Raw genomic sequence first — 25,367 nt, forward strand, 5'->3', positions numbered from 1 at the left:
GCCTTTATTGCCAGGAAAGATAAAATCTGGGGATTGTAGCTGAAATGGCTTTTCTAAAAGAGTGAGCCGCTCTAAGTCTACACCAGTGTATCATTTCCCCCCTTTTCTGAATGCTTGGGTTAGACAGTCTTCTTTTATGAGGTTCATGTCTGGCTCATTTGATTTGCCTCTGATTTCATCCATTTGTGCTTGTGGCTAAAGTGATCAAATCAGTTTTTTGAGATGTGGATTTTCAGAGTCAAAGTCAGCTGCCTTCTGTAGCTGCCCTTCCCTGTGCTTTATTTTCTTTTGTTACTCCACAATGTCAGTTTACTCCAGTTTGGATAGAGCTGGTGTTGGACACTCCAGTGCTGCACTGTCTCCTTACATTTGCCTTCAGTGATCAGTTTTGTGTCTGACATACTGATGTCATTATTGAAAGGTTTTGTGTCTGTTGTTACAGCTGCAGCATAATTCTGTCTAGGTTTTCTGTGGTGGTGTCACTTGGTGTGTTCTCCAGCCACACAGGGAGCTCAGGCTTTTGGCTTCTTAGACTCTTCATAGATTGATTTTACTATTTTATTCCATATAGATTTGTATTTTTGTGTCTCTTCCATTGTAGAATTTTTTCTGCATTGGTGTACATAAATGATAATTTTTTAGATGGTGATGATTAAATTGCAAATATGCCCTTTTGATACTTTCTTGTTTCCAAGTGACCAATTTTATTATATAATGATGCATTGTTCTGTGACTGGTGGGTGGCTTTTTGTCTTGAGTTGTTTTTACAGTGATTTCTCATTAATACCCATAACATTGAATACCATACAGCTTGTCCTTGTTGAATGTTGTAATAAGTTGTTGGTTTGTGTCTTGGTGTAGGAAGACAGAGCCACTAGCCTTCTCCTTATTAGGGTTTTAGAAGTTTATGAGCATCTGTTTCTGAAAAAGAGAAGCATAGAGGTTTTTTGTTCTGCTTTCTCAGGATGCAGGAAGACCCTTACACAATTAAAAGTGACTTCCAAGTAATTTTTAAAATTGGATTTGTGCTTTCATTGGTCCCTTCTGATGAATAAAGAGTGGTTAATAACCTGGAATAGATTTAATTTTTTCCTTCAAAAATGTGGGAAAATAAACTGTTGCCTTATAACATTCTTTTGGAGAACTGTTGGGAGCTTTAACTGTTGGGTAACATTTTAATTCTCTTAAATACTCTAACTGGAGAGCCAAAAGTCATGAGCAGACAAAAATATCTTTGATGCAGAACACTCCTTAGGCATTTAAATTGTAAGCAAAAAACCCCTTTAACAATGCTTGAAAATCCATTTGTGTTCCACCTTATTACTCAGCTCCTTACTCTATTTATTGGCCACTGTAGTGCTATTGTTTAGAGAGCTTCAAAATCATTCCAAGAATACATTAATTGCTCATGTAGAAAGTAAACAGAAAAATAGTGAAGTGTCAGAGGCCAAGGTGAGTTGGAAGCTTCTGCTTTGCCTTTTCTGTAGATTGGCAAAGACATGGAGAGCTCATTTTCCCTTTCACCATCCTCTAAGTAAGCTTCTTTATCACCTGGCCACCTTCTGTGCACATGAAACAAAGGGTGAAATCTGCAACCCACTGGGTTTAATTTCATTGAGATGTTTGAGGAACAAAGTAAAAATCACGGAATAATTTGGAAGGAACATGTGGAGGTCAGTCTGGTCCAGCCCACACTCACAGCAGTGAACTGATAACCTTACCTTTTATCATTGTCAAAAGAAGTGTGATAAGCATGTCTCAAACATACTGTTATGCTGGCTTCTACACATCCTTAAAATTATGTATCTGGTTCAGTCTCATGTATTCCAAAATTAAATGCATTCTTCTCACTGGGTTCTCTACTGAAGTCCCATACAACACTTGTTTTCACTTTACTTTCCCAGAGAAGACACAGTTAAAAAAAAAAAAAAAGAGTATGTGGTCTCTGTTGTGTCTGGCTGCTTTTTAATATTAGTGTCTTTGTGTTTCTTTAGATTTAATGTGAACAACAAGATTCTTCATCCTGAAATTGCAGAATGGTGAGTAACATAAAATCTTTCTCTATAAGTAGTGTTGAACATGCTTATACTGTACCATTGCTTCAGAGAGATTCCCTCAGCAGAAGTCTCCTACTTTACCACAGGAATTTTAATTTTGATTTCATGTTATGGACTGGAAATAATGTACAAATGCAATAATAGGGCTAGGTAACAGCATTGAAAACCAAAGAATTTATGCAACATTTCTTAAGCATTGCATCTGGATGCACATTTCTCTAGGATGTGTTAGGGTTGAAGTCACATTCATGTAAATATGAATTTGTGTAAATGAAAGAACTGAGGATAATTTATGTTATAGCAACAGAAATCAAACGTAGATCAAAACTCTGTCTAAACAGGGAATATTTAATTAGGTGTCATTTCTTCTCCAGGATTTATTTTAACAGCCTTAATTTTGTTGAATTATTATTCATGTAACTGTACTTTGTAATTCTTGGGGAATTCTGCTGTATCCTATCTGAAACAAACAGACTAGATGTGTGACTAAGTGCAAAGCTGCTCCATTTTACCACTTTTCCTCTTTTGGTCAACATTGCTGACTTTGTCCACAGGATTGCTCCATAACTAAGGCTCTCTAATTTTCCATTTAGGAAATCACTGAAGAAAGAACATAGTGGATTTTTGTTAATGAATTAGTTTTTTATCTAAGCTTTTTTTTTTTTTTTTTTGTGTATTAATCTAGAAATGAGGAAGCAAATCCTTAGTTAAGACAGATTAGCTTAAAATACAAAATACAGGTGCACCCTCTGACTATTGTATTGCATGCTATTACATATTATGCTTTTTAGTTTATTTTCAGCACATATGCTGAGAACCATCTTCTGCTGTCTCCATCTACAGCTAATTGCCAGCTTGAAAACTGTGGAGATGTTTTTGGAACATCAGTGATTTCAGAACATTTCGAATTATTGAAAGGTCACATATCTGTTGTGGCAGATATTTTTCATTGCTTGGCAGGACATAAAGCTGCAAAAGGGAAGTGGGGAGGCTTTGTGTAGACATTGCTCCATCCCTGAGTCATGGATGGGCCTGGAGCTGTGCTAGTGGACTTACTGCTCCTGCTCATGAGTGTAAGGGGGATGATTTTTACATCTTGCCCATTCTGTCCTAATAGAATTTGCACCTCTACTTTTCCTAAACAGAGAAGTTATGTTAGAGGTTTGATTTCTGAATTTAAGAGGGCTCTGTCTGACTTCCAAGCTTTGCTCTGAAGATACAGCAAGACAACAGGGACAGAGGTGGCAGTTTTAGCTGCAGAAGGCTTTGGAGCAGGGCTGCAGACTTTTTCCCAAGGTAGCTTTCAGGTTGTTTCCATCTACCTTACCAAGGTGACAGAAGCTTTTCTCCTCTGGGGTTTCAATTAAAGGGTGATTAAATCTTCTTTAGGGAGCTCAAGTATGGACAAACATAAATTCTGTGCCCTGGAGATTGTACTGAGAGAGGTGGAACATCGGGGCAGTAGAAAGGCAGCACTTGGAGCTGGGGTGGAAAGAATCATCTCTTCAGTGAATTGTGAGTGGCAGCCTGCAATTCTGATTTAGCTTTTCCTGCAGCCTCATGGAAGAGAGGTGCTTGGTCTGCACCTTCCCTACACCTGCCTTTCAAGGAAAGGAAATTCTAAGAAAAGAAAAAGCTCAGAATTCTATTCAGAAATGTTTTTAAAGGTTCTGTTGAATTTAGTGGCTTTCATTTTAAGTGAGAAGTATGCTAAAGACGGTTGTTAGGATTTAAGTGTCTGGTGAAATTACCATGTGAATGACAGGTCATGTATATTAAAGCTTACAAAAGTAGAAATCTCCTTGGAATGTCAAGTTACCAGCCAAGAAAGTTTGTTTGGAAAGCAGTATTTTTAGAGTTAAGAAAATTTTTCTTTTAGGAAGATGAATTCTTTTGGGTTATATTCTGGGGTAGGAAATTGCATCCTTTGAATCATCTCCTTGCAGGGATGCATTTCATTTCAGATTTGGCAAGCTCTGAACTACTGTGTTTTACATGGTACTTGTCAGAAAAACTTTGCTATATGCCATGCTGTCAAACTGCCAGCTAGAGATGAAATGGCTGAGCTTTCTGAACCAGCCAGGGAGAACTGGGAGCTACAAAAGCCAACTCTAGTATTACACAGTCTTCTAATAAAATGCAGAAAAATGGTTCAATACTGACAAGAGGCAAAGTGTTTGTGGTTAAGGATCTGTTGCCTCTCTTGCTCACTTTTTCAAGAGCTCATAATTTTCTGACTTGGTATGGAACTTAAAGTTAAAACACAGGAATTCAACCTTCTGCTGGATTTCAGCAGTTTGCAGAGAGTGTTTTAGGTTTTTTGGGGGTTTTTCATTTTATTGAGTGGATGTATTTCCAAACAAATTTTTAAAGTTTCATTTCAGATTTAAATGCTTCCATTTCAAATTTCATAGTGAATGGATATGCTAAGTATTGATTCCAGTGTTTTGAAAAGAAGATGTCATCTGACAGAAGAAAGCATTCAAACTTGTCCAAATTATCTCCTTAGTAATCAGGAGGTTTTTTTGACACCAACACTTAGCTAAATGGCCTTTTGTTCCTGTAATTTTCCAGTGTCTATCATAATCATGCTGTTGCTAGAAGTAAACATTTAGTAATGTGCAGCTCTCTTTGTATATACTGTATTTTTCTGTAAGCTCAGTGAAAATGGGGTTTGATAGTTTGATGTGATTTCATATGTTCTGTATTTTGCATTATTTTGATGGAAAGCTGTAATTATTTCTTTGTGAAAACTGATCTGTACGTTAATGTCTTAAAACTGTGCATTTGCTTTTTGTGTTTTCAGAGGTTTTTCTATCTGTGCTGCAAACTTCTTAACATTTTTTTGAACTCCTGTCTTTGGTGTTCATGCACCTGTCTTTCAGAATTGTGCTGTGATGCCTCTCCTTTACATTTGTGCATTGCTGTGTTTGATGGCTTTGATGCTAATTCAGTTAGCAAGGCTTTATGCATTGCAGAAGAGCATAAATGTATAAACTGTGGTAGAGAAATTTCTATAAATAAAATGTGCAAAGGTAACAGCAGAGGTGAGAAAGGGTAAAAATAAGGCAGGCCTGTGAAGTCTGCCCACATGGGCATCATCCTTACATGTCAGGTGGCCTGTCAATCTAATATTTACAGAAGGAAAAGGAGGAGTGGACATTCCCAGGTGTTTTCCATGTATGTCACAGAAAGGAGATATTAAGGTTGCACACATGTACTAAAAAGCAGCAAAACAAGCCAGCTGATAAAACACTGATCTGATAACTGGAAACAAATACTTCTGGCAGCATTATCAGAGCTGCAGAATGCACAGAGAGAACCAATTTATGTATCTTTGAGAAGAGCACTGCTTTAGGAATATACAGTTGAGTTATGTGAGTTTCAGCCTCATAATTGCCTTAAATTCTCTATTCTTTTGACCACTTGATTAGGTCATGCATGTAATTTGATATCCAGACATTTAAAATGCCCAAATGCACTTTCAGGATTGAAATGATACTTGTTTATATTAAGGGTTCTCTGTCCAGTTGGATGACTGACATGTGTGAAAAGACCAGCTGCTTATATGGCTAAGTGAAAATAAAAGCAGAGAATATGTGTAAAAGGAGAATGAGGAAGAAGTAATGTTTTTACTTTGGTAAAACCATGGGGGGAAAAAAGTTGAAAGTTTTAGGTCAGTTCTGACAGTCAGAGACTTGTGAATGTATTTCAGCTAGATTGCACTGAGTGGTCCCCCCTGCTGATCTGAGTGCCCTGCATGTGCAATCTGTACATTGTGGTAATTGCATTAGCCAGAGCCTGGGAATTATTTGTTCCCATTAAAATATTAATGCCTTTATGCAAAGGCTGTAATTGGTCCAAGAACTGTTTTTAATAGAATGTTGAAGTTCACATTCATGAATAAAGGTGGGATTTTCTTCCTATCCTTATTTTGGAAGTGGGAGAAAACATCATGAGAACTGTGGACACTCATCACGTGCAAGATTGCCCTGAAGTGCCAAGCACTGCTGTAAACCTGGCTGGGAGTGTGCTGCTGCTTTTTGCACTGTCAGAGCAGTGAGAAGGGTAAAATACAGGCAGGGTGTGGGAACTCCATCAGCAGCACCACTGGAAGCCAGGAGCCCAGTGCCTGCTGTGGGCTGAAGTTGATCCTGTTCCCTGCACAACTGTACATCCTCCCTCTCCCTCCTTCTGGTGGTTGGGTAGTGGATTTTGCTGGTCTCAGAATGCCTGAATGTTTTCTGTGAAGTATTTCAGTGTCTGACCTTGTGTAAATGAAGGGGTTGCATTGCATAAATAGTCAGTCTGAGGCTGAGCATGAATTCCTAAATTCAGACTGATACCTGAGAAGTTGTGATCTAATACAAATACCTTGATTCTGAAGCCTTATGCCCACATTAAGGGAAATTGTTTCTAACACTGTTTGCACTTGCTGTGGAGCAGTTACTAACTTTTATTACTAGCGGATTCCAACAAAGAGATTAGACAACTGAATTATGAAACAACCAATTTTTCAGGCAATTACAGATCATGGATATGTACTATATACTGAAAGTAATATAAAGGCACATCAAACAAGTATTAAATTACATTGCTAGCACATGCAGTCGTCCAAGGAACAGAATTTTTAAAAAAATCTGTAAGCCTTTGCTACCTCATTCTAACTGGAATATATTTGAGCCACTCTTTTATGTCTTGGCTGAAAGACAAGAGTGGAAGTTTGTTTCCTCACTCGTGGTCAGCAGATTTTACTACCCCAGTGCAATTTTTTCACCTGGGTGTGCATTTTTAAAACCTTGTACTTCTCCTTCTCAATTGCATAGTGATTATTTTGTGTCATATTCCATTTGACTAAGAAAGTCAATCCAGTCCCCTCTACAGTGTTTCTGTTTGTAAAAGCATTTTGATCAATATCAGGATTTTACAAAGATACCTTTACTCCTGCCAGAAGAGGGGTGTTTGAAAGGGAGTGGCTGTGCTGTAATAATGCACTGTGTGTGGGAAATGCTGTAATCTCACATCAGAGGCACTGATGGCTGAGAAACCTGTTTCTGGACTCATTAAAACAAACTACAGAGCAAAAATACAGCCAACAGTTTTCTACAGCAGTGTGAGGAGGAGCATGCTACAGTAAAAAGAGGGGTCTTGGTGGCAGTTTCAAAGTATGACAGTTATGGTTCTTTGTAACTGCTGCAAGCCCTGGAGTGCAGCTCAAAAACAAGATTGAAATATTTTCATCCAATTCAATAGGTGTAGTTCTGTACTTTGTAAACAGTATGTACTTCACAGCTGCCTTTGAGATGGGCATGAAAAATACCAGGAATTCAGTTTGTGTAACAGTGGAAAGAGTATATGGTGTTTAATAGAGGTTATGGAACTTTGTGTCTGCTTTACTGTGTATGTCACACTCAATAGCTGCTTTTATTTTAAATATGTGATAGAAATACATGTAAAGAAGAGTTAAATGGTGCATTTTTGACATGAGTTCAGAAGAGAGTATCAGGGCTCATAAACATACATGAATTCAGTATCTCATAAGGCACAAAGAGTAGGATGGGGTTTCTAGGGCTTTGGTTTGTTAGGGGGTTTATGTTTTTTATCTTCCTTCAGAAGCATATGAAAGAATGGACATCATGGCTGTAATTACTGCTGCTGTGGCTTCTGAATTTCATGGCTTGGGTTTTTTAACACCAAACAAAAATAGCATTTTTTCATACCACCCCCTGCCCACCTTTTGAGGTATTGCAAATAGGTGGGAGTTGGGATTGTGCTGAACAGAAATTCTGGGAGCTCTGGGAATTTAAATATGTAAAATAGTTTCAAATTGTGTTTAAAAGGAAATGGAGCATGCTTGCAGAAATGTTCCATTTGAAGTGTTAGAGTTATGACAAATGCAGAATTGCATTGGTTTTGTTTCTAATGTATTGTAAAATGAGTTGAAAAAATGTTGGTTGAACCACTTGTTTGTAAGTACTAAATAGGGCAGGCTGATGTTTGAAATTCTTGTGACTTGCCTTTGTAAGATTGTTTTGCTAATGCTGAATCAATGCCAACAACACTTTGCTGTCATGAATACTGTAATAGCTGTTTGCACTTGAGGTGTACTTGATCTAATCTTATTATAGGTGATGCATATTATTTTCAGGGTTTTTTCATTTTGCATTCTTAAGCTGTGAAGCTGCAGTCTAACATGTTATCTGTTCTTCTTCTCTTTAAGTCGTGTCATTAAGACAGACATGGAGTTGGAAGTTCTGCGCTACACCAATAAAATCTCCAGTGAAGCTCATAAAGAGGTAATGGATCCTTTACTGTTAATAATTTTTGCTCTTAGTGTAGCAGTGGTACTCAGAAAATGTCCCAAGCAACCCAGAATTGCTTAGTAATAAAATAATGGAAAGGCTGGATAGAAATAAGAGGATAATATCCCTTCTATTACAGCCCAGTAATATACCTTGCATTGTCCTTGAACTCACTGGTGAGTTTGTGATGTGTGAGAAATGAAGTGTGGGTTTGGGTAAGAGCTCACCTCAGCAGAAGGTGACCTGCATGCAGTCTATCTGTTCTGTGTGCACAAATACCTCTGCAGTGATGGAGAATGAAAATATCAAGATTATTCAGGCCCATGTGCAGCTCTGAAAAGTTTAACTAGCAGATTGCTGTCCCCAGATCCTGAGGGACTGGGGGAAGTCTTTCCATGCACAGTGTAGGACAGGGAAAGGATTCCTCGGGGTGCTCCTCAGAGCTGGCTGTGTCCCTGGGGCAGTGCTGAACCCTGCTGTTCCATTGCCATACCAGTGTGACAATGACAAGTCCAAGCTCTCAGCAAGGCTACATCAGGTTGAGCCTGGCACTACACCAGGGGAGCTGCACTCCTCTCCTGGTGGTGATGACAAAATCAACTTGGGTGTCAGTCCTGTACTCCGTGCAGTGATGCAGATCTGCCTGTGAGTTCTGAGAGTGGTGATGACCAGGGGGAGCTTAGGTGAAAGCAGCTGATGAGGTTACTGACCCAGCTGTTGTCTTGGCTCCTGCTCCTCAGGTATCCAAACTATGAAGGGTAAGAATGTTTTAAAATGAATATTGTAAAATTGAAAACTGAAAGGAGTTTTCTCATTTTGCATTCGTACTCCTTGGTTTTTTGTCATCCTTGAATAATCTTACCACATCTGAGAGTATTTTTTTCTGTAGAGCAGCTGCCTAGAGCTTCTATAATACAGAAACAAAGGAATAAAACTTTGTTAGCAAATCTGAGAACAAGGACCGGATTTAAGACTTGTAAATCAGTATTAGCTCTAGTAGTTTTCTGTTGATTCAGATTTCAAAGTATAAAAGAGACTCTCCTATTGAAGCATAATCCTGTTCATAGCCTTGTTTTGCCAAGTAGAACAAAAGGACTTGCTGCCATGTTCACCACAGTTTTCCCAGTTGAACATTGGTATTTTGATGAGCTGCACTTTATTAGGATATAATAGTTTGGCAATTAAACTTGCTTTATTGCTGGAAACTGCGGGCATTTTTAAAGACTAAAGTGTTTGATTCCAGTGTAGTCTTAAAATGCATCTACTGATGTAAATTTAAATGAAGTACAGATTATATTTTTGTAATATAGGTTTCTCTGGAGATAGTCATAAGTCATAAATTTATAAATATGAGATCCCCTCCTGCTGTGATGGTCCCATGCTAATATGTATCTTACAGGTAATGAAGGCTGTAAAAGTGGGAATGAAAGAATACGAGATGGAGAGGTAAGAGTTCTTACACTAATTATAATAAAAAAGATAATATCTCTGTAGTAGGGGGAAAAGCCATAGCTGAGACAATGCAGTAGCATGGATTCAGTTGAGACTGAGAGGTCGTTGGTGTTTGAAGGCCTTTCTAAGCATTATTTTGTTATTTGGAGGTGGTACTTAATCTGTTTCAAACATGCATTTTGATGAGTTGTGATTATTTTTTGGTTTAGTGTAACATATCTGTCTTTCTGTAGTTACAATAATTTACAGAAGTAAATTGGTAAATAGCTGTTTTCATTGTTTGAAGCCATGCAATAAAATGGTGTTTATGGTTAAACACTGCCTTTAGTCTGGTTGTGCTTAGAAGGCTCATGAGTGGGTGTTTAAGAGTCTTATGAAAGTCTGTGTTCAATTCCATTTTGCCTGCAATTACAAGCCAGCAGTGGCTGTACTTAGCCTGCACAAGGAGCTCAGCTCACATGTGTGATGGGTGTTCTACAGCTGCTAAGGCAATAAGAAAGCAGCAGATCTCTCTTATGTTGAAAAGAACGTGCTGTACCCATCCATGAGGGGTTTGGCTGGTCCTAACTGCTACACTGATGATGTGTCTAGATCTAAGGAAAACATTGTCTCCTCTCTTGAATCAATAGTTACATTAGATCACCAGCATTTATCATAGAAAGCTTGGTTTTGATCATCAAGTCCATTTATTTTTAACTTGTACGTGGTATTTTCAATTTTCAAAGTATTTGCATAAGGAAGAAATAGAAAATAGCAGTCATATGTCAGTTACTGTTGTTTCTTGGCAGTAATTTTTCAAGGCTTGTAAGCAGGCTAGAGCAGCACCCAGGGAGGGGAATATAAAGAGACCACAATATTTGTCATCAGGATTTCAAGGTAGCACAAAAGACAAATAAAGCCCTTAGAACATATGCAATATGGAGAAACTCATGTTGCATTTAAGCAGTTTAAATTTCTGCAGATACTATAGGCTCATGTCTATAATTTGTCAGTGCCTCAAATTGCATTTACATATACCACCAGGTAACAGGGGAAAAAATTGTGTACATTCTGTCTTTATTTATGAACTTTGTGTTTCTGTTCATTTTACTCACTGGCCATGCTATACATGCTGATAGTGAAATTTTGGGTCTGAAAATCATTAGCAATCAAAAATTTCCCTAGAGCAGAATTTGTTCTCAGGTGCTTTTAAATGTCATGATCCTGGCAGGTTGATTTAAATGTCATACAGCAACTACATATATAAACACTCTTCTGTAAGTCTGTAAGGTGAATTACCTTTGTTGTCCAGGACTTTCATTCTTCACTGGCTAGCTCCTTTGGTACACATCAACCTTTTGAAAAGATTATTTGTGTCTTTCAATTGAAAAAATAAATAAATTAAGCAGCTACTACACCTATTTAAAATTGCCTTCTATTCTTCCAAACATCTTGATGGATTACACTTCTTGAAAGAGTTTCAGCTAATGAAAGAGGTCTTGGCAGACTGCTCTACTCTGTCTGCCTTGGAGACTATAATTAGGATTTCAGTTGCTTTTACTGGTGGAATTCATCCCTGCACCCATTCCTTTAAGGAAAAAGGGCCCTAAAAATTTAACACTGTTTGCCATTCTTCCATCTGCTGGAGAATAATGGCAGAGATCCCAAAAGCAATTAAAATTTCCTGTTACTGGATGTAGGACTTGAATTGCCTTTTCTTTGTCCATTTGGTTAAATGCTGGTAAATGATTGTAAACCAGTAATGTGTTAATGCTGAGATATATTAAAAATAAATGCATTTACCTGTAACTCCAATCAGCCCTGACTTTTCTGGTTTGATATTATTTAACTTTAATGTATGGTCGGTTGACTTTAAGGAGACAGCCAAAGCAATTATCTACAAACAGTAATTCACAGCATGGAATTCAATGTAAAGTAGTTTTGGTAGGTCAGATTCTGGGTTTTCTCTGGAGCAGTTTGTTTAGTATTTGTGCTTATCTCATGTTTAATTAAAGGCTTTTAATTATGAAACTGCTCTGTAGTGAATATATTGTTAAAATACAGCAAAATAGTAAAAAAAACCTCTTGACAAGTGTGTGAATAAAATCTGTGATTTCAGCAAAGTTGTTTAAGTGTGCATATATTGAGAAAGAGATGTTTTGTGTCTATATATAAGCACACTGAAAGTACTAATTAGGAGCTACAGTTACCTGTTCCAGAGTGCTCTGAAGGCCTGCAGATAACTTCTCTGCATCAGTGTTTATCAATTTCTAGATTTCATCTGTGTACTTTTTACCAAATGAAGTGTGGTATCTTCTGTGCATTTCCTCATTTGTTCCCTTTTTATCAAAAAGAACATTTTCAGGATTGGGGTGGCTACTGGAATGTCATTTTGATTGGGGAATGATGTGAAGTGAGTGACTTCCTGCATCGTGAGCTCTGGACACACAGCTGTTGTATGCATTGCCCATTTTGTGGGGGTTTATCCTCTTCTTAACAGCACTCAAGGTGCTGTTGTTACCAAATATCCAAAATATCAGAATAAGACTCTCCAATACTAAAAAAGAGTGTCATTTATTCAGGCCTGAGGTTCGTGTTGGAAATCCTAACCTAACATGAACATGTGGATCTGTAAGAATGTTACTTATATACAGTTGCTACATGCATATTAAAATGTAGCCATTTCCATGCCATGTTCCCAGAGATTCAGCCCTTTGTTTTCTCTGTCATGGCATTCTTGAGGCAGATAGCTTCTTATCTTCCAACTGTCCTTGCTGAAAGCAGCTTTTGCATGCTTTGTTTCTTTGCTAAAAGCTTCACAGGCACAGTAAACTGAATTAACCCTTTTGGTGTCACTGTGCCAGGAGTGTGTGCACAGTGCTGAGTTCATTAAATGATGATGTATTTATCATTGCCTTGATGATGCCTGGCAGCACTAAACCAGCCCTAAACACCCATTTCCTTGTCCAACACCCCCTGGATTATGTGACTGTCTCTTCAGAAACCTCTGCAGCTGCTGAACACAGGAGTACCTTGGGCTTACCATGCAAAGAACTGATTCCAGTGCCCAAAACCTGGGTTCTGATTCTGCAGAGTGGAGCCTTTCAAAACAGAGGAGCATTGGCTAGTGCACAGGGGGCAGTGGCTAGTGCACAGGGGGCAGTGGCTAGTGCACAGGGGGCAGTGGCTGGTGCACAGAGCAGACAGCGTGGGCAGCAGGGCAGGGGGGATTCTGCCCCTCTGCCCCCCAGGTGAGACCCTGAGCACCTGCAGAGCTGCCCCAGCCCTGGGCCAGCACAGCAAGGAGCTGGAGCTGCTGAGAGAGCCCAGAGGAGGCTCCAGGATGAGCAGAGCATGGAGCAGCTCTGCTGGGAGGAAAGGCTGGCACAGCTGGCATTGTTCACCTGCAGAGGAGAAGCTTTGGGCTGAGCTCAGGGTGGCCTTGCAGGGCCTGAAGGAGCTGCAGGAAAGATGGAGAGACTACTTAGAAGGACCTGGAGTGACATGACAAGGGGGAATGGCTTCAAACTGACACAGGGCAGGGCTGGATGGGATACTAGGAAAAAGTTCTTCATTGGAGGGGAAATAATTGTGGGAATTTTGCAGCAGTTAATGCTAAACTTAAACTCCACTCTTCTATAACAGCAATAATTTGAAGAATAAAATGTCAAGAAAGCAGCTACAGAGGTTTCTTCTTGCTGGTTTACAATGCTTACAGACTATTTTTACACCTTGCCCCTCTTACCAGCTGAGGCTGATAAAAGTTCTTTATCCCTGTTCTTTTCAGTGCTGTCCCTGATTCCAGAGCAGAGCTTGGGCTCTGAGATGAGTTGCTGTTATGTCAGTGTTAAATTTCTCTATCTGGGGAAGTCTGAGAGCGCTCTCACAGATTATGGCTCTCATCTTTTATTTTTCTCTCTCTCCTCTGCTCCAGTGGAACAAACTGAAAATAAACCACACATGTTATTTCACTAAAAAAGAGAAAATAGCCAGAATAATTTTCTTTTCCTTTGGGTATTTCCTTTTAGTGAAATACTGATGATTTTAGCTAATCAGTATTTGCCACTTACCATTTCCTGATTATTTTGCTCTTTGAATGTTTTAGAAAAAATTTGCTCTTTCAAATGTTTTCACTGACTTCTGCAGCAAATGATCTTGAAAAATGTTGGGTTTTTTTCATGAAGCTGGATAGAATTTCAGCTCAATTATAACCTTTTTAAGTCCTTCACATAAGTGTGTATAGATAGTAAATACGAATGCCCACTGCAGCTGACAAAAATACACAGGTGAATCTTTCAGAGTTGCTTTTTGGCATGGGAATTGTGTCATGACCCTCATTGATATTTGTGTATTTTTATAAAACAAGAGACCAGGACTCGGTTAGTCTCAAGCAGTATGTCAGTCTGCTCCGTTACTGATGTCTTTGATGTCTTTTATGTCTGTTTCTTTTCCTTCTTTTTTTTTTTTTTTTTTTTTTTTAACAATTAATGCTGTGTAGCCTGGAAATGGCTTGACTGCCTTATTTCCCAAACTGCAATTAGAGGTGATGTGTTATTAAACATGCGGTGCCACTATCAAAAGGTTACTTTTAAAACTTTAAAATACATGAGAAACAGAGAGAGAGGTGGAAGGTGACCTTTTCCCACATTTTAAAAACCCCAGTGCAATCCACAATTTTTTCCTTTGTTTCTGCAGGCCTGTGTGTTAGGACAGGAGTCTGCCTGCTGTCTGCATGGTGGTTTGGTGTAAGATGATCCTGTACCTGATATTATTGATTTGTCTGTGTATCTAGTTCTAGCCCAAGGGTTGAAGGAAGAGGAGGATCGGCCACAATCTCTGTTTTTAGTAAGAAATCCTCACTGTGCAGCAGCCCAGGAGCTTCTGTTGAACATGGATACACTGGGGCTGGCAGTGAATAGTAGCTATAGTGGTTCTGTACCTGTGCCTGTGTTAGGGGCAGCAGGGGTCATCCAGGACTTCCTAAAAATGGTGATGTGAAATGACCAACAGTGTCCAGGGCCAGGTAGGCAGCTTAGTGCTGACATCTCTGACAGCACATGCTGAGTACCTGCTCATTGCTTTGTTTGAGGGGCTGCTGAATCTCGTGTGTTCAGTGCCCAGAGGGAAGTCAGATAAAATGTGTTTGCCTGGAAGAGCAAGTGAATTCAGAGAGGCACTTCCTGCAGCCTTCCCCTCCTGCCCACCTTCCCTGTGTACAGCTGGTCCTTTGATGTTTTAACTTAGGCTGTCGCCACTCATTTCCTAATCCAGCTGAAGGTTGTAAATAGTCTTTAAAGAAATGTAAATTTAAAAATTGCTTTAGAAAACCCCCGAGCATTGTTTCTCTTCTATGACATACAGAGACACAATTGCAAATGTGTGCACACTCGACTCAGCAGAAATGGGGGAGAGCATTACTTGGGAGGATGGAGACCTCCTGTCTCAGCATGTCATCTGCTTTAGGGATTGTAAATCTACTGCAGAAGTTTCAGCTGCCCCAGCCCTGGCACACATATTCCCACTTCCAGTTTTCCTGCTCTCCCCTTCTGCCCAGCTGACAGGAGAAATGTGGGAGTTAGACATTTCTTGGGGCACTCTGAGACCCATTTTACCTGAACTGCTGGTCAGTTTGTTCATGGTGGTTGGTGATGGACTCCATCAGCTGCTGGGGGGGAGCAGAGCAGTTTCAGTATATTCCCAGTATTCTCTCAGCATCTGCCCTTTGCAGGAGGTCCTGGGGAAGCTCGGATGTTCTCCCAGTCACCTCGTGGTGCAAGAGTACTGTTTAATTGCACAGGCCACTCTTGTGACTTATGATTGAAATTCCACACGATTGGGTTTTACCTTCTACAAAAAACTGTGAGCTTGGACCATGTGAGAAATTTAAAAGAAGCCCCTCTATCATCACAGAGATACCAAAGAACAACTACCACGCTCATATTGGAAAATGGTTGCCTTCAGAAAGAGCTGTGGCAGGATGTACACCACATGTGTGCATACAGAACTTGGCTCATGGCATAGCAAGAGATAACTTTGGTTATTGTGTCACTGTATGTCCTCACAAGGTTAGTAATACAGTAAATGTGATATTTCATAATTATCCTTTGATTATCTTCTTGGAAATTAAAAACTATTAGTGTCTTTATTTTCATTTTGTAACCGATTGAAAATAGCAAGCAATGTTAATTTCTATGGATGTTTTCTACAGTGACTTTCTATTAGTCACTGCAGTGACTATTACTATATTAAAGGAAGAACAAGCTTTCTTCAATTAGCAATGATCTTAGTTTTTACTGAATCTAGTGTGGTATTGAGATAGTGAACTAATTAACATTTCTAATGACAAACTAAGATTGGAGATATGTGAAATGAAACTTACTGTAAAAGACAGCAGGCTGAAATTATTATTTGATGTGGATTTTGTTCATGCTTGTTCAGACAAGTCAAACTTAAAGATTCTACTGTGTATGAGGCCTTATCTGCATTATAAGCTTTACCTCAATAATTTTTGCTAATTACTGATTAAGCAGAGATGAGAATTTTGTGTTTGTTGGCCATCTTTTGATAAACAGAATTGCTCATGATCATGATCAGAGACCAGAAGCTCTCTGAAGGAAATGGGTAGAATACCAAGACTGTCCATTAATGTAGTGATATCACACACTGACCTGAAAATGAAACCTATTTTACACACATGAAAAGAAAAAGAGCAGATTTTGTTCCTTGCTGCTGGCATGCCCACTGCATAAATTCTTTTCCAAATTTGTTCTTAGAGCATCCATATCAGCATAGTGTGCAAGAGACACCTTGCAGCTTATTAAGCAGCATTTCTGATGTCTATTGTGATGGCTCTTTTGTTTGTTTGATTTTTGTTTGGTTTGGTTGTTTGATGGTTGCATCATCTGTCTAGGGGATGAATTGTGCAGACTTGTGTACTATTTTGGCAGGTGGTAGTTTGAGTGTGTGCATTATCAACAGTATTGAAAAATGCAAGATCAGGGTTGTTGCAGGATGATATGTAGAATCAAGAACCATTTCCCAGTGCCAAATCCAGCTTGCTGTTAATCACCTCCAGGGGTGGTGACTCCACCTTCTTCCTGAGCAAACTATTCTACCACCCAAACTGAAAAATATTTTTATGATACCTAGTGTGAGTCTCCTCGTCTGAGCTTGAGGCCATTTCCTCTTGTCTCTCACTGTAAGCACAGCAGAAGAGATCAGCCCCAGCTCCCTGCAGCCTCCTGCCAGGTAGTTAGAAAGAGTGGCCTCTGAACCTTCTCTGCTCCAGACTGACCAAACCCAGCTGTCTCAGCTGCTCCTCATGGGGCATGTTTTCTAGAAGCTTCATGAGCCTTGTTGCCCTTCTCTGGACACACTCCAGCCCCTCCATGTCCTTTTTCAAATGAGGGGCCCAGAGCTGGACACAGCACTCGAGGTGTGGCCTCAGCAGTGCCCAGCACAGAGGGGCAGGCACTGCCCTGCTCCTGCTGCCCACACTGCTGCTGATACAGCCCAGGTGCCATTGGCCTCTTGCCCACCTGGGCACACCTGGGCTCACGCTGAGGTGACTGCTCACCTGCAGGCTGTGGCACTTGGCCTTGTGGAACCTCACACCGCTGTCCTTGGCCCATGGATCGAGTCTGTCCAAGTCCCACTGCAGAACCTTCCCGTCCTCCAGCAGATCCACACTCCCCCCCAACTGGGGAGTCTGCAAATTTACTGAGGCTGCTCTCAAACTCCACATCCACATCATCGATTAAGGCGTTAACCAGGAGCAGCCCCAAAACGGAGCCCTGGGGAACACCACTAGCAACTGGCCCCAGCTGGCTTTGGCTTCATTCACCATAAGTGTCTGGGCATGGCTGTCAGCCAGTTTTATACCTATCAGAGTCCACCCATCTAAGCCACAAGCAGCCAGTTTCTCCAGAGAATGCTGTGGCAGACAGTGTCAAATGCTTTACTGAAGTCTAGATAGACACATCCACAGCCTTTTCCTTATCTGCTAAGTGGTCGCTTTGTCATAGAAGATGAGGCTGATCAAGCAGGATCTGGCTTTTAGAAATCCATGTTGGCTGGCTTGATCTCCTGGTTGTCCTGCACTCAGGATGAAATGCTCCTTAGCTTTGCCCACAGCTGAGGTCAGGCTGACAGGCCTGGAGTTCCCCAGATCAGCCTTCCAACCCTTCTTGGAGGTGGGTGTCATATTTACTGATTTCTAGTCAGCTGGAACTTCTCCAGTTAACCAGGACTGCTGGTAGAGGACGAGGAGTGGTTTGACCAGTTCTTTTTTCACTCTGGGGTGGCTCCCATCAGGGCCCATAGACTTGTGAGTGTCTGACTGGCAGGGCAGGTCACTAACCACCTCCTTCTGGATTATTATTATTTTTTCCCCATCACCAACTTCCAGCTCTAGGAGCTGTGTATGCTGAGGACAACTTGTCCTGATATTGAAGTCTGAGGCAAAGAAGGCATTAAGTACCTCTGCTGTTTCCTCATCCCCTGTCTCTGCACTACCTCTTGCATTCAAGAAATGTTGGAGACACACACTGCCAAGGTTTTTATAGAAACTTTTTGTTGTGTTTAACTGGACAGATCAAATCAAGTTCTAATTGGGGTTTGATTCTTCTGATCTTCCCCTACATGACCTCGTGTCATCCTTGTAGTCCTCCCAGGTTACCTGATACCTATTCCAAAGATGATAGATTCTCTTTTCCTCCCCTTATCTCCAGCCTAAGTTCTCTGTTTAACTAGACTGGTCTTTCTCCCCAGCAACTTGTGTTCCTACACATGTAGACAGCCTGTTCCTGAATGCTTAACAGTTCTTTATTAAAGCATGTCCAGACTTTTGGACTCTTTTGTCCTTCAGGGCTGGCTCCCAAGGGACTCTTATCAGTCAATGTCCTAAACAGGCTAAAGTCTGCCTGCTGTAAGTCCAAGGTGGAAATTCTTCTGGTGTCCTTCCTTACTTCATCCAGTATAGAAAACGCTAATATTTCGTGGTCACTCTGCCCAAGATGGTCACTGGCCACCACTCACCCACCACTGGTCCATTGTTCACAAATGGACCTCTGGCAGGACACCTCTAGTAGGCAGGCAAAAGGAATGGAAAATGCTAGGGCTGGAGAGGAATCTGAATGACATTAGACAGCAGAGGTGATGTTTCTGGTAAAATCAAATTGAACCTTCAGGCAGTTTTGGCAAGTGAGAGCTACAAAGAACTTTGCTGACAATTGACTCTGGGTCTCCCAATGAATCTATTGAAACCTGTATATTTAAAAGAACTATGTGAAGGGTGCACAAATTAATCTGTAACTGTATGATACAGTTGCTATCACTTCTCAGTTGGTACAAACCTCTTGTAAAGTGCCTTATCCTTCAGGAGTATTGGACTGGATTTCTGCTTTTCTTCTTTCAGATTGAGCCTGTTATGTCCTTTTGGTCAGTACTGAGTGGCAGAGGTGGGCAAGCATTCTCTTGTCTGGTTAGCAGGTGTGAGGTTATTTGGGTGCACAGTGTAACTGTAAATGTTAGGACTGTGTGACATTTAGGATGTTCCATGTGATTTATTAATAGCCTTTTGCCTGTGTAACCTCTAGATTTGCTCTGTAATGGAAGGTTTGATGCTCGATGTAGTATATTACCTTGGGTCAACTTTCCAGTTTTTGGGTTTTTGTTTCTTTATTGTGTGTTTGAAGGAAGATAAGAACGTGTCTATTACTACATATGTTGTTTGGGTTGGAAATTGCAATGGCATTCAGGAATTGGCTTCCCAGTCCTGCAAGATTTGGGGGAGATTCCTGAGATGTTGAGCGAGGAGTTATCTGCTTTTCATCAGTAATTCTGTCTTTGTGAGAAGGAAGTGGGTATTGTATGACAGGAAATTATTAAACTGAGGAAGGGCCAGTGCTCTTTCTGTTGCTGCTGTAGATTAGAGACTTGTGTCCATAAGACCTCTGAGGGTGCTTAGAATTTGTTTGGATTAGGTGAACGTGTTGGTTATTTGGCTCTGTTACTCGAAGGCATTCTTGGGTAGATGATATAAATTCTTTCTGATAGTTTTCTGTTTTATTTTGTGCTTCATTTTCATATTGGCTCTAATACTTGGGATTGATGTAGTGATTTTATCACCTGTGTTGATATGTCCAGCCCTTGGAGCTTGATTTGGGTCCCTTGTGCAGTTTAGAATAACAATTGAAAATTAATCCTGTTTCAGTGGCTCAGTCTGCATTAACCTCTGATTTCCACTGTTGGTGATTGGTCTTTCTGCCCTATCCTTCAGCCAGCTCAGGTGCTGGAAAGCAGCCTAGGCAAAAGGAGCAGCGTTTGTCCAGATGGATGTGGCTTGAGGCCAGTGAAAGGAACAGGGTGCAAGGTGTTTACCAGTGAGGGGATGTACAGATTTTTTTGACCTGCCTACAGAGCACCTGTGTGGTCATTTGTTTGGTCCCTACATAAAGAATGTTGAAATGTTCCCAGGAACTGGAGAAGGTGTCATGGTAGACTTGCAAAGTGTGTCTGGGTCTTCCTGAAACGGCTTCCTCAGCTTCCCTTCCCTTCAAAATTCTGACTTCTGCACCTGATTAAATTTGGTCCAGACATTGTCATCATAAATTGAGTGCTATAATCTTTTATTATCCTTAAGGTAGTAGGTTTGCATATCCCAAATGACAAATTACTGCCTTTTCCTCTCAGAATAGCTCAAGTATTCAAAAATCTATTGAGGGCAAATTAAGCTCTATGCTGGGAAACCAACGCCCTTTTAACCTAAGCCCTTACTGCATTTCTGCTTGCTCTGGGTTGTTGAACACAAGTTCAAACTTCAAATATTCAATTTGAAAGTGAAAGGAAGATTATGAGGCATTAGTGATTATGTTGGCACTCTGTCACTGAACAGCACTTATGCGTTGTGTGCTATGTGGGTGGCTGTGTATTTGCTAAGAAGCGTAACTGAAGATGAAAGTTTAATTATTTCTTCAAGGCAAATCCTTTCTCCCATGGACTTAAACTTGCATAAGAAAAATGAAAATTCATAAGGAGTTTAAAAATTGGCTAAAATTAAAAACCATTTATTTTTACCCTATTTATTCTTCTGAATAATAAAATTTCCCCATGGGTTTTTGGAACATATGTAGAATAATTACACTGTAGAAGTGGTGCTTTAGCTCAGCTTCTGGAGTTAGGGCAAACATTGTGATTATGCTGCAAGCTTAAATCTGGGTCTTACAGAAAATCTCAGTCAAGGCTCTGTTGCCATCAAGTGCAGAAAACTGTGACCCATGGATTGGTCCCTGTGGGAGCAATTACTCTTTGCTGAGATTTTTTTTCCAGCACTGAATATTATAAATGTCAAAAAAAAGTTTAACCCTCAGTACCTCCAACAGAATGTTTTCATTCCTGCTGGCAAGAATAAAAATTTTTAGCTTGTATTTGCATTATTTTATGTTTGAGCCAGGATTTTTTTAAAAAAATCTTTTCTTTATAAACAACTGAAAGGTAAAAGTGCTGCCTTTTAAGTTGCGGTCTGCATGCCTCAGTGAAGACAAAATTGGGGCTGGAGCTGCCTGATGCTGCTTAATGCAGTGCTGTGCCCAAGCCTGTCCTGATGGGGCTCGGGCAGGTTGCATGCAGAGTGAATTGATGATTAAACCCTCTTGTGTGGCGGGGGCAGAGCGTGGAGGGAGTGCGGGGTTGCTTAGGAACAGGGCAGGATTGATTGTCAGCGGCAGCCCGGGGACACGTTCCGGTGCACGGGAGCCGCGGGGCCGGCGGGACCGGGAGCTCGTCCTGCCTGCGGGGAAACGCACATCCTTTGGAGGGGCTGCAGCGTGGGTGTGCATTCCTGCTTCCTTCACTCCGGTCTTTGTTTAAGACTCACCAAATCAGAGCGTGGCCATTACTCCTAGCAGAAATTGAAATAATATTTTTTTGTTACTGTAGCCGTGGAAAGGGGTTTTAACCCTTTAAGTGAGGCAGAAATAAGATGCACAGCTACATGGTGGTCTGTCATGACAGGAAGAAAGAGCCAAGTTTATTCAGAAACACACTTGGTTTTATAGCAGGACTGCAACCCCAAGAGTAGAGAAAAGGTGATTGGTTCAGAGAGAAGACACCCCATGCTTAGGGCCTGGTCACGTACCCCAACAGGTGTTCTATCTTGTTCTTAATTCCTTTTTATTTTGACCAAATTATCACCCTGGGAGAAATTCTCCCTAGCCTTGAGCTGGACCAGCTCATCGGCTGAGAACAGAGCTGAGAAGCTTCAGCCTGGAATATTTTTCAGGCTGTAATTTTCTTACTTTCTCAATATGTGTCCCACATGTTACCTAAGTAACAGATCCAAACCCAGCAGAATTCTTGCCCCTTCCCTATTTTCTCATATATGTTCTTCGGTGCTGGATAATTAACTGTGACAAAACTTTGATAAAATGGATAGAACTTGCATCATGTGTTCAAAGACTTTTGCAAAGTGACATTAGTTGTGAGATGCTAAGAGGAATGTTATGCAAGACAAATAGGTCCCAAATAGATCAACTCTGGGACAGGATGAGTCACCTTTACTTGTACTTTTTGTTTCTCCGTTAGTGATTTGTGTTCATCACCTTGTTTTCCAAATATAAAATATTTATGATACTCAGAATAGTCTCAGGCAACATTAAGTGAAAAACTTCTGGTTTTGAGATGTGAAGAGAGGATCTTGCAAGTAAGAATCCAGAAGCTTTTTTGCTTCATAAAGGCTGCAGATTTCATTTGTGTGGGTAGACACAAGTGGTATCTTTTAGTTATTATGTGGAACTTCCAGTGAAATTTAACAAGTTTTTTTTCCTAGAAGTTACGCTAGGTTTTGGTTCAGTTTTGCTTAGCTGCATAAGTAATTTTAAAAGTTTTTGTGAGGTCTTTCAGCAGTTCAGAATGTTATTTCAGATTATTGTGACAAGCATTGAAAAATTTCTTCGAAAACATGGGGAAATGCACTGCTCTCCTTTTCTGAGCCCTATTCTGTAGCCCAGGTGACATTTCCATCTCTCAGGTGCAGCTCTGTGACCTCCTGCATGTTGTCCCACTTGATCCACACAGAATGTACTGCTGCTCTGCAGGCTGTACCTGCATCTGTGAGCATGATCCCTGCGGGTTATTTTTACCTAAAATCACTTTGTTGTTTGCCAGCTGTATTCATTCCTGCAGTGTTCAGTCTATACATTTAACCTTGCTCCACTTTCCCCTCCTGCTTGGTGACAGAGGAGGGGCAGGGTTATGCCCTTTGCACTGCTTTGATGCTCTGAAGACAGCTTGGAAAAATGAAGCATGTAGGAAGAGACTGCTGAAGGATTTCACTTGAGACTGCATGACACAAAGGCTGTGTGTTACAGGTTTGTGCTGGGCCAGTCCTTGGCTGTGCTCAGAGGGACTGAGTGGGGAGTGTGGGGTGCCAGCAGGACCAGCTCAAGCATGGGGCTCCCCTGCCAGCCAGCACTTTGCACCACACTAATCTTGACTGCTGGTGGCTTTGCCTTAATCCTCAACACCTGAATGGGTGTAGGGCTCCTGCCTTCCAACTACAAATCATGGCAAATCACAGATGTCACCATTGTCATGCCAGGTAAATGCCAGATCATTACCAGGTGCCATTCATCTTCCTGCACTGCTCCCAGCCGGGCTCACTAGCCCTCTGCTAGCATCCAGTGTCATCAGTGTCCCAGGATACACCCATATCCCTACAGGTGCCTCCTGTAGTTGATAGGGCTCGGCCAGTCAAGGCTGGGTTGCTGCCAGAGACCTGCCATTTGGAGCTGTGTTCACTAAAACAAGAGGCACAGGGCTTCTCAAAGCTGCCAGTGATGAAAGCATGGCTGAAAGGATTCACTTTTATCTAGAAAGAACATGGCTGAGGGGCTGAGTGCACTATTGCATGCTGAAGGACTGGAAAATGGAAGTGATTTGTTTCAGTTGTGTCCTCCAGCAGCAGTAGAGAGAAGAGACTTGGTCTATTTCAGAGATAAAAACAACCCCAAAATAAAACTTTCTCTGCCATCTTTTATACATCAGGAAGAAAGTTAGAAGCTGATAGGGTTGAGCAGGATGCTTGTGTCCTTCAATGTATTTTTTCTTGCTGAGGGATAACTTTTACAGTGGCAACAGTACTTTAAAATTTTCTTTTTAAGAAGAAGAAAAAGGCATTACTTCCCTTATTTTTCAGGTGGAGTGTAGGTAATCACAGCTGGGCATGTTGGTCTACACTGGTAGACCATGCACCTTCTTTTACTCTGACTTGCTATTCGACTACTTTTTTTTTTTTTCTTTTTTGTTCGCTCTGAACAAGTATTTTGAATCCATGAATGATATGCCCTGGTGGTTCTCTTTAGAACTGGAAGCAGGTGGAAATTCATCAGGCTGTTGAAAACAGATCTGGGAAAAAATGAGTCTCAGCTGCCATGGCAGGTAGTGCACTTGCAGACATTGCCAGTGGCCTGTGGATCAAACAGCAGAGAAATAGCTTCACAGTAAAGAGCTCAGAAAATTCTAAGCAGGTAATGAGTAGTGGCTTCCTTTTGATTTACAGCATAGCTTTGCAATCAATCTGTAAAGCTTTGAAGAGAAAAAATAAAGCTCTAAGGAAAAGGAAAGGGCCATACAATTAGTTGCTACTGTCTGCTTACTTGTCTTCCCTAATTCCAAGAGTGTGTGCTGAAAATGGATGATAGTGTGCAAAAATCTCAACTACTGGCCAATTCCTTTGTAGTTTCAAGCTGAGATACAGTTCACATCATGCTGGTTCTTGGGAAATATTCAGTTTCATCTTAGCTGTAGATTATGTGTAGATGGGTGTAGTTGGAGGAATTTGACAAGGGTTGCAAGTGTTGTAACTTCCAGCTCTTGTATATCAAATTCTTGCTCTGATCTCTTCTTCTTTCATCTCCAGTATGTGTCTTTCTTTACAGAATTGGATGGTGAAGTGGATGTGATAACTAGCAGAATCACATTCAGCAATATTTTTTTTACTCAAGCAAATTACTACAGTTCAGAAAACTTACTCAGTAATCTTGCACTGGAATTTGGATTTAGAATTGCAGTTTGTAATTGTCAAGACGCCATTTGGCTGAGATTGCTCAGCCATTAATTTGTTTGAAGCTGACACTTGAGTTGAAAGACTAATAGCTGCCTTGGTGCATTGCTCAATTTTCAATGTAATCTGTTACAGAGTTTGGGTGTGCTGCAGCTGGGGATGCAGTTTGTCATTTTAATGGCAGGGGGGCAGAGCTATTGCTTGGGGATTTGGGGGTTTGCTGTTTGCATGCACAGGAGGGTTTTTGTGGTACATTAGTTAAACTTCAACATACATAACAAAGCTGATCTTAAAGTTTTAATATGTGTATTGGACCAATTGTTTCCACTACTCAGAGCAATTTATCTAGGATTAAAAAAGAAACACAAGAAAACTTGGGTTTTCATAGTGTGAAAAATGGAAAGAATTGTTCAAATGTACAGGTGTGACTTTTGTTGTGCAGAGGTTGCTGTCAGTGTTCCTGTGTTGACATGCAGATAGTATCAGGAGTTTTTACTGCATGGGACAGACTTCTAG

At 40.7% G+C, this 25,367-nt stretch overlaps 1 protein-coding gene across 3 annotated transcripts in view; it reads left to right on the plus strand.

Annotated features, from left to right (window-relative positions):
* Positions 1 to 25,367, plus strand: part of PEPD (peptidase D) — a 144,971-nt gene that overhangs the window by 30,191 nt on the left and 89,413 nt on the right. For all 3 annotated transcript variants that reach the window (XM_088171820.1, XM_088171819.1, XM_014881912.2), the window contains 3 exons: positions 1,995 to 2,039; positions 8,278 to 8,353; positions 9,759 to 9,805. In XM_088171820.1, the coding sequence (XP_088027946.1) occupies positions 1,995 to 2,039; positions 8,278 to 8,353; positions 9,759 to 9,805 (168 nt within the window). The remainder of the gene's footprint in view (positions 1 to 1,994; positions 2,040 to 8,277; positions 8,354 to 9,758; positions 9,806 to 25,367) is intronic.

Source organism: Sturnus vulgaris, chromosome 12, assembly GCF_052056855.1.
Source record: "Sturnus vulgaris isolate bStuVul1 chromosome 12, bStuVul1.hap1, whole genome shotgun sequence".
NCBI classification, from domain to species: domain Eukaryota; kingdom Metazoa; phylum Chordata; class Aves; order Passeriformes; family Sturnidae; genus Sturnus; species Sturnus vulgaris.